The 10023-nt window shown below is 35.0% G+C and overlaps 1 protein-coding gene across 1 annotated transcript; it reads left to right on the forward strand.

Moving 5' to 3' along the window:
• Positions 1 to 3788: 3788 nt before the first annotated feature.
• On the forward strand, positions 3789 to 8558 carry LOC104810342 (beta-fructofuranosidase, insoluble isoenzyme CWINV1-like). The gene is made up of 8 exons (XM_010536596.1): positions 3789 to 3999; positions 4167 to 4175; positions 4623 to 5045; positions 5854 to 6302; positions 6919 to 7077; positions 7196 to 7443; positions 7564 to 7657; positions 8182 to 8558. The coding sequence occupies exons 1-8, from the start codon at positions 3807 to 3809 to the stop codon at positions 8359 to 8361; spliced, it is 1755 nt and encodes a 584-aa protein (XP_010534898.1). The 5' UTR covers positions 3789 to 3806; the 3' UTR covers positions 8362 to 8558.
• Positions 8559 to 10023: the final 1465 nt, after the last annotated feature.

Genomic DNA, 10023 nt, shown 5'->3' on the forward strand with positions numbered 1-10023 from the left:
TTCATTACTTAATTTGAGGAATTATTTTCTGCAAGTAATGAGAGGTAGGAGGGAATCTCACCTCACCTTCGGTGATACAGACAAACTGACAGCGACAGGTCGAGGAGGCCGTATATACAACACCGACAAGTACACGTGGAGGGATCTGATTGGACTGTATCCGAAGCAGTAACGCAAGCAACCATGTTGTTTAATTTTAATGAAAGTCGGTCCCTTTGACTCGCCTGCGACCCGAGCCGCTGACTCAGCGGACACCCTGCCTTCCATGTTATCCGTTTATCGTCTCTCTCCTCCATACCCAAAACGTCGCCGTTCTCTGCCCTCCTTCCACGCTGTACTCTGACATAACCGAACCGGTCCTCGATACCCGGTTAAGAAATGAAAGCATGAACCGAAATTGCGATGCCGGTTGTCGGAGAAGGAGGGAAACGCCGTCGTTTTGATCATTGTCCCTCATCACGCTGCAAGCGCTTAGCCCCAAACTCATAGACTAATGCTGCTAAGGGCCCAATAGGCCCATTAGATTACCTATGTTATTACAAAAAAAAACCTAATATAAAAATACAAATTTGATACCTCGTATTAATTCATAAATTTTAATTTCTAGAAAAATATACATAAACTTTTTTTCGATTCGTAGTTCAAATCATAATTGTTTTTAGAAAAGTTCAAATTTACGCGTAATTTCACAATAACTCCCATAAAACTAGACCATAAATGATCTGCATTTTTTTAAAAAAAAAATTATGATTTTAACCTAGTGTTTTCTGTGAATTCTAAAATTCGTATATTGATTTAAAAATGGGTAATATGATATATTCCCTTAAAACCCTAAACACAAAATACTATATTTTCGGACCATAAATACTATATGATATAATAATTTATTAGTTCCAATAGAAATACACGACCGTTTTGAACTTTTGATAAATCTAACAAACCGGTGGTTATAATTGTACCAAAAGTAAATCTCTGGATAAAGTAAAGCCATTGATTTATGTATTTTTTTTTTTAAATTATTTTGGGAGGAATTCTACTTGGAATTGAATTATTATAAAAATAAAGCCAAACCCGGTATACTGCGAGATACTATCGTGCATGCACATAAGAGATGTCGTCAATACGTTATCATAAAAACGATTTTTCATATTTAGAAGGAAGAGAAAAAACATAGTTTATATTCACATGATCCAAATATACAATCGAGATGAGATGGGAAGCCTATCTATTACACAAATGCTTATATTTTATTATTTCTTTGCATGTATCCAAAATCTCAATTATTGTATCAAAATCCGGATCGAAAAATTGGGTCGACTCTGCTTTCTTTATTATTTCTGTCTATATATAGATGCATCCATGCACATCGATTTTTGTTTTTTTTGTTATTCTATAATTAGGTTTTTTCCATTTTATAAAATTATTTTTTTCAAATATTTATATAAATTATTTGGCTCAATTTCGTTTTTACTAAAAATATATAGATTTTCATGATCAATTATATATTCCGTTTGTATTCAGTTAATTTAATTTTAAAAGCATTAAATCATTCAGTTTTAAAGTAAAATCTAATCAAAATAAAATATAATATTTGAAGGTTATAGCCTACATATAAATATGTATATTAAAAAATAGATGTGTAGATTAAAAGATATTTCTATTTATTAAACCCGTAACTAACTGGACATAGAGTCAACGTGATGCCGTGATAATCGAATATTCTATTAAATTAAAATAGACAAGCTTATTAATAGAAATCGACTGCTTATGCGAAAAAAATAGGAAAATTATAAGTCATTTAAATATATATATATTTTTAATACAAAGGAGATATTTAACCCATTTACAATCTCCGTGATCTCATGATACCCATCGTATCAGCTAATAAAAAATTTTCTAACTCTCGTGGAGGTGTATCTAACTATATAAAACCGTTAGACCCTGAAAAAGCTTTCTTAGCCAAGAAATCTGAACACATATTTGCCTCACGGAAGATCTTTCGAATGTTCACTTCCCAATCATTCTTCAAAAGTGAACATTCGATCGCTTTCAAACGAAAAGGTAGCTCTATATCCCGCGTTAAAACTTCGATCGCTTTCAATGAATCAGTTTGTAGTTCCATCTTCTTCCACCCATGTCGCCACCCTTGTTCCAATGCATGGTAGATGCCCCAAACTTCGGCCTCCATGGCATCACAATCACCTAGCTTTTGTTGATATCCACCAATCCAATCACCTGAAATTGTTCGAAAAACTCCTGCACATCCTACTTTTCTTAGGCGACTTGCTCCACTGCCATCTGTATTGACCACAACTGCATCAACAATTTTCGGATCCCATACTATGAACTTTAGTACATAAGTCATTTAAATATTACATGAACATATCATGAAGAGAAAATGACATATATGGGTTTTTCGCATGTTCTAATGTATCATCATTATTTATTTAATATCAAATTAATCATCAAAATTTAATTAAGATAAAGAAAATATTAAGGTAAGGCTCGATTTCATCATATATATATATATATATATATGTGTGTGCGCGCGCGCGCGCGCGCGTGTAAAAAACATAATACTCATAATATAAAATTGAAATCATTGTAAATTTTTTAAAAATAATGCGAAGGAGACTTACGTACGTTGCAGCTTCTATGGTCGGTCTTATGCCAAAATACTAGAAACTTGTACCGATAGGAATCCAATCATGACTTTTCCACATGTCCAGATTTATCATAAAGTTTTAAATTTCGAGTGTTTTTCTTAATATTCCAAAAAAATCTGTATTCAGAAAATTTCTTATCAGAAATATTTAATAATATGATAAAAATACAAATATTATTTTGATTTGTAGAAAAATGCATATAATAATACTATATTTCATTAATTAGTTTAAATAACCAAGCGATTAGGATACTATATATTCATTTATATGTATCATAGATTATGAAAAAAATGCAAGTTAAATGTGAGCCATTATAATTTGATATAGTTACAAAATATGTAAAAAAAGAAGAAGCAAACATTTAATTGCCTAACTAAAATTGGTATGCCTTGATGAAGGGAAAAAAATCTAAAAATAATATGAATATCTACATGAATATAATGTTCTGTTTTTACAAGTTACTAGAATAATCTCTCTCTAATAAGAAAGCATCATAATATATAACTTCTCATTGGAAAAAAAAACACAAATATTAAAACCAATTTGTTTTGAAATGTTTGAAGTCGTTATTTATAATAATATTTTCTTTGGCAAAAGGATAATTGTAATAACCAGATAAAGATCAATTATATCTTAATTAACTTAGCTTAACTAGTTCTAGTTATTATCAAAAGGAAAGAGAGAACGAGATGAACCATCATTTAATGACGACTCGATGGAAACACTATAGGAAATGGTAGGAGGTGCCGAAAAAACGATGCCTAGCCCAAGGATGGAGTTTTTGCTAGGGCAGCCTAAAACGATAATCTATGTAATGATTTGATTTCACCATTAATTATTATATATATATATATATATATATATATATTAAAAGATGCCAAGAATACTCAACTATAGTAGATGGATATGCGTAAAGAATGTTTTACCTCAGGTTCAAATTTTACCCTTGGCAAATCACATATTATAAAAAAAATATATTAAAGGAATCAATTTTATATAATATTCATTATATGAATTTATATTATAATATGAAATATGAATTTCACATTTGATGTTGACATTTCCATCGCCTATAAATTAGATCTCTCTCCATTTCCTCTTAAAAAAAAAAGAGAAAAAAGGAGCGAGGGCATAACACAAATGGCCAAAGACATTGGCTTAGTGGTGCTCTTGTCATTGTTATTACTTGGTAACTATGTTGTCAATCTTGAAGCCTCACATCATCATCATCATGTTTACAAGAGATTTCAGAGCTCGAAAGCCAAATCTCCTCCGCCAAACCAGCCCTACCGGACCGGTTATCATTTCCAACCTCCAAAAAATTGGATGAACGGTACAAACCGGTTTTACCCATCTCCCGATTTCGTTGGTTTTCTGTTTTTTTTTTTTCTTTTTATGTTTTATGTATGTCTCTCTTCTAACATCTGTTTTTTTTGGTTCGTTTGACTTATTGGCTTCTGTTGGTGAATCCTAATGGTTGGAGATGCGACTTGCGAGCAGATCCTAATGGTTGGTCCTCTAATTTAAATATTTTCTTATGCTTTCTCATAAGTATTTTCCTTCAATAATTTCTTATATAACCTTTGTTTCCTTACATGCATATGTCAATTTGAGATGCTATATTTAAGTGTTTTCTATTAAAATTGAATGAGACACATTGGCACGAAACATGTTAATCATCATTGTCGTCATGTCTGTTCTTGGGTCAACTCAAAACATGTTACATATATATATATATATATATATATATTCTATTTGATGGTCAGTATTGTCATGATGATATGCATCATACATACATTAGATTGTGTCATCATCGCCATCTTATATTATTTTCTATGTGATGGTCAATGTTGTAATGTTATGTCATGATATGCATGCATCATACATACTACGTATAATATCATACACATATACACATACGCTAATTATTTGTGTATGTATGGATTATATGTGCAGGACCAATGTTATACAAAGGAATATATCACCTCTTCTACCAATATAACCCAAACGGCGCCGTTTGGGGGAACATCGTGTGGGGCCACTCCACGTCGACGGACCTCGTCAACTGGGTTCCACACCCTCCGGCGATCTCTCCTTCGGAGCCGTACGACGCCGGAGGCTGCTGGTCCGGCTCCGTCACGATCCTCCTCGATGGCAAACCCGTAATTTTATACACCGGAGTCCACGGCACCGACAACATCCAAACCCAGAACCTGGCCGAGCCCACGAACCTCTCCGATCCATTTCTCCGGCAGTGGTCCAAGTCGCCAGCGAATCCCCTCATGGCTCCGACCGCCGCCAACAGCATCAACGCCACCTCCTTCCGTGACCCCACCACTGCATGGCTCAGCCTAGACGGAAAGTGGCGCGTAATCATTGGTAAAATATATGGTTAAACTCTAATAGATAGTGGATTCCCAATCCGGGGATTAGTCTGACATTTGGTTTATATATATATAGTTATACATATATATACTACACATGGATAACTTGTTAAAAATCAATATTTACAGAAAGAAAATAATTATTTTTTTTCAAACTACATTTAGTGGGGTATTATATAAAAAATACTCTTACTTTATTATTTTTACTTCAATACATACCATTTTTTAGCTGTGATCGTGTAATCCATGCGACCCCAAATATAATGTGGTCATATTTTGATCCCATTGTTTATAACGTTAAATTTATAATGTTTTCATCAAATGATTAGTAAGATATATAAGGTATGAACATAATAAATTAGTGTGACCACCCTAAATTTAACGTTATAATCAATAAAATAAAAATGTGACCACACTATATTTTGGGTCACATGGTCACAACTGGAGAAAGATATGTGTTGAAGTAAAAATAACAAAACATGGTATTTTTGATATAATGTTCATTTAGTGGGTCATTCCGATATTTTTTTTCAGAAATATCCAAGTTCTATCAAAAGTATTTTAATTAGTCAATAGTTATTTTCTTTCAATCCTTTTGATAGAATCCGTAAAATTTGGGTGGTACGTAGTTTGGATAACTTATGAAAAATGATTTTTTTTTGTATACTACACATATAATATTGATGCTTACGGTCCAATCATGGTATTTACTTGAGTTATACATGTTTCAATCCTTCAAATTAAACGTTTTTTGTCCCAATAATATATTGATAATGTCTTAACGATAATTTTTCACAATATAGGTAGCAAGATCGACCGCCGTGGACTAGCGATTCTCTACACGAGCAAAGACTTCGTCAACTGGACCGAGTCGCCGGAGCCGTTGCACTCCGACGACGGAACCGGAATGTGGGAATGTCCGGACTTTTACCCGGTGGCCAGGTTCGGTTCGTTGGGCGTCGAAACGTCGTCGTTTGGTGGTCCTCCGTTAATTAAGCACGTGCTGAAAATGAGCTTGGACGACACGAAGCACGATTATTACACGATCGGGACGTACGATCGTGTCAAGGACGTGTACGTTCCGGACAAAGGGTTCGCACAGAACGGTTCGGCTCCGAGGTACGATTACGGCAAATATTACGCGTCGAAGACTTTTTACGATCCTTTGAAGAATCGGAGGGTCTTGTGGGGTTGGGTCAACGAGTCGTCTCCTGTGGTCAACGATGTGGAGAAGGGCTGGTCCGGTCTCCAGGTAAATAATATTCCGTAACATTTTATACAAGTTTTATAAGGGTATTGTTATAAATATGTATTAGGGCTTTACGTAATGCATTTTTCCTCGGTCCAAACGTTATCTAAAATGTGATTAATGATAACTTTATGACATGAAACTAATCACACGTTACCTAAAATACGTAATTGTTATACTAGGATGTGTTGTAAACGGAGATGAAACCAACATTTGAAGTGAAGTGTAATTAAGAAGAAGAAAAGAACAAAATCTAGTTTATTGTTATATCTATTTGCGTATTTATAATAATAATTATTGAAAAAAAATAATGAAAAGAAAGTATGGAAAAATAAGATATGATAAAAAACTAAATGAAAAATATCTAATATTGATTGGCTGATTTATTTGATTTGAGATAATTTGTAAAATAAATATGCTTGTGACAAAGAGGATAGGTCAGAACAATTTTTTTCATTTTTATCGATTCATTTATTTCTAAATAATTTCAATCTTTCCAAATTATCTCCAAATTCCTCATCAATCCGAAAACTTCATCTTGTCATTGATTTCACTATGATTAGTCGGCGATTGAATCAATTCGTTGTTAATTATCGATCGGCATTGATAATTTTCGCAGGCGATTCCGAGGAAAATATGGCTCGATAGATCGGGAAAGCAGTTGATTCAATGGCCGATTAAGGAGATTGAGAAATTACGTGCGACACAAGTCAAATGGCCGTACAAAGTTCTTGAGGCTGAATCTGTCCTTGAAGTTTCTGGCATCACAGCCTCACAGGTTCCATTATTTTTTTATTAAATTTTTTATTTTGTATTAAAAAATTAACAATATTTATTTGAATTTATAACATATTAATTTGCAATGCACATTTGTGATTTGTGGTAATGACTGACAGGCCGACGTAGAGGTTTCGTTCAAAGTGAGAGGCCTGGAGAAGGCAGATGAAATAGAACCGGATTGGACCGACGCGCAATTGATATGCAGTGAACAAAATGAATCGGTTAAGGCCGGTTTAGGGCCATTCGGTTTAATGGTTCTCGCATCAAAGAGCTTGGAAGAGTACACATCTGTCTATTTCAGGATCTTCAAGGCCCACAATGATAGTAACAAGTATGTCGTCGTCATGTGCAGTGACCAATCCAGGTACATTCAAATATATACATATATATATATATATATATAATCAAGAACCCTAATAGATGGCCATTGAGATATATATGTATATATATATGTGTATGTAATGGTGATGTTTGTTTTGGACAGATCTTCCTTGGAGCAAGAAGATAACGACAGAACAACTTATGGTGCTTTTGTTGATATCGACCCTTTTCTCCAACCACTCTCTCTCAGGACATTGGTAAGTTTTCCGCATTAAAACTCAAAGAGAAATTTGTTAGAATTCGTATATCCAAATTATATTAGTGAAATGTACGGATTTTTAAAATATAATATTTTGGCCGATTTTATTCCCTGATCTAGAATTTTAAAATTAGAATTTTGCTTACGATCGAAATTAAGAGTTTTTAGTATGAGACATATTATAGCTAGTGAGAAGATTTCAAGAGCTAAACAGTGTATAAAATTAAGGTTATTTATAATAATAAAAAAAAACAAAGAAGAAGATAAAAATAATTATTGCTTGTTATTCAATTCGACATCTCATTCTTAGGTGTTTTTTTTATATCATCACACAATCATTATTGTTTGTTATTGACAATTCTCCAAAGTGTGATTTTTTAAATCATAAAAAAATTAAACATAACATTACTTGTTAGTAGTTATAGTAACATGATAATAAAAAGGTCATAAACTTAATTAAGTATATATATATATATATATATAAATAGATGAATGTGTGATTTTCCCCCCTATGAATTATAGATTGACCATTCGATAGTGGAGAGCTTTGGAGGGAGAGGGGAGGCATGCATCACAGCAAGAATCTACCCGAAACTGGCGATTGGAGAAGAAGCTCATCTCTATGTCTTCAACAATGGCCGCCAAAGCGTTCATCTTTCAAGCCTGAGTGCTTGGACCATGGCCACTGCCCATATCAACTGATCTTCTTATCTATCTATCTATATACACTCATACACACACCGTGAGAAATACTTTCGTGATATTATTAAGTTTTTACAATAGACCTACATATAGACTGATACATGTGAGAAGAATAAGGAAGAATGGGAGAGAATCATGCACAAGATTACAATTACGTAACAGAGGTCCTATAATATAGGAGTTTCCTCTTTTGTGAAGATCGCAATCTGTAACACTTCTAACATGCTCCCTCAAGACGGAGCCGAGACGATTCTGATCTTGACGCAGAGTTCCTGAATGATGAGCATGGTAATGGCTTGGTTAGAGCATCGACAAGTTGATCTTTCGAGCTGACATGTTGAACACGGAGGGAGTCGGTAGTGACATGATCACAAACAAATAGATAATCAAGGGCCAAGTGTTTCATTCGGGAATGAAACACGGGATTAGCACTTAGATATGTGGCTCCAATGTTGTCGTAATAGATGGTAGACGGTGTCGGCAGTGTGATCCCAAACTCGGAGAATAGCGAGGTGACCCACGTATATCTCGACGGACGTATTGGCTATTGAGCGGTACTCTGCCTCGGTCGAAAAGCATGAGTGTCCAGCAAGTTTCTTCGATGACCAAGAGATCGGGTGCTTACCAAGATAAAAGATAAAGGCTCCGGTAGACTTGAAGTCACCGGGATCACCCGCCCAATCGGCATCACTAAAGGCATGAAGGGAGAGAGGGTTCTTTGTCGAGAAGAAGATACCGGTATTACGTGTTCTGGAAAGGTAGCGTAACACACGCTTAGATGCTGTCCAATGTGCATCGGTGGGTGCATGCATAAATTGGGATAGTTTGTTGACGGAGAAGCTAATGTCTGGTCGAGTGAGGTTCAAGTACTACAGGTTGCCTATAACAGTCCGGAATTCTGTTCGGGTAAGGGGGAGTCAGACCAAGAGTTAGCCTCGAGGTGAAGGCCATTGGAGTTGAAATCGGCTTGCACTCGAGCATATTTGTCCGGTGAAGAAGTTCTGTAATTGCGTTGACTTAGAAAAAGGCCTTGTGGGTTCCTTGTTACTTCAACTCCAAGAAAATATGATAGCTCCCCTAGATCCTTGAGTGAGAAGTGACCAGCTAGTGTTGTGATAAACTCGTGAATGTGATGAGAGGAGCTTCCGGTAAAAATAATATCGTCAACATAAACGAGCACATATAGACAAGCATCATCGGTATTGAGCATGAACAAAGATGCATCGACCAATGAGTTTAAGAAACCACAAGCTAGAACAAAATCACGAAGCTCTGAATACCATGCACGTGGAGCTTGTCAAAGACCGTAGATAGCTTTCGGAGTTTGCAAACAAACGAGGGCTGATCCTTGTCAATAAATCCGGACGGTTGGCTCATGTATACCTCATCGGAAAGTCGGCCTTGTAAAAATGCATTATTGACGTCAAGTTGTCTTATCTTCCATTCATCTTTTGTGAAGATCGCAATATGTAACACTTCTAACACACACTTGTTGTAATGTTATGTCATGATATGCATGCATCATACATACTACGTATAATATCATACACATATACACATACGCTAATTATTTGTGTATGTATGGATTATATGTGCAGGACCAATGTTATACAAAGGAATATATCACCTCTTCTACCAATATAACCCAAACGGCGCCGTTTA

This window comes from Tarenaya hassleriana, unplaced genomic scaffold, assembly GCF_000463585.1.
Source record: "Tarenaya hassleriana unplaced genomic scaffold, ASM46358v1 Cleome18, whole genome shotgun sequence".
In the NCBI taxonomy this organism is placed as follows: Eukaryota; Viridiplantae; Streptophyta; class Magnoliopsida; order Brassicales; family Cleomaceae; genus Tarenaya; species Tarenaya hassleriana.

Coding starts and splice junctions, on each gene's coding strand:
- LOC104810342 (XM_010536596.1), top strand. CDS start 3,807: ATGGCCAAAGACATTGGCTTAGTGGTGCTCTTGTCATTGTTATTACTT. Junction 5,046..5,853: donor AAAGTGGCGCGTAATCATTG/GTAAAATATATG, acceptor TTCACAATATAG/GTAGCAAGATCGACCGCCGT. Junction 7,444..7,563: donor ATGTGCAGTGACCAATCCAG/GTACATTCAAAT, acceptor TGTTTTGGACAG/ATCTTCCTTGGAGCAAGAAG.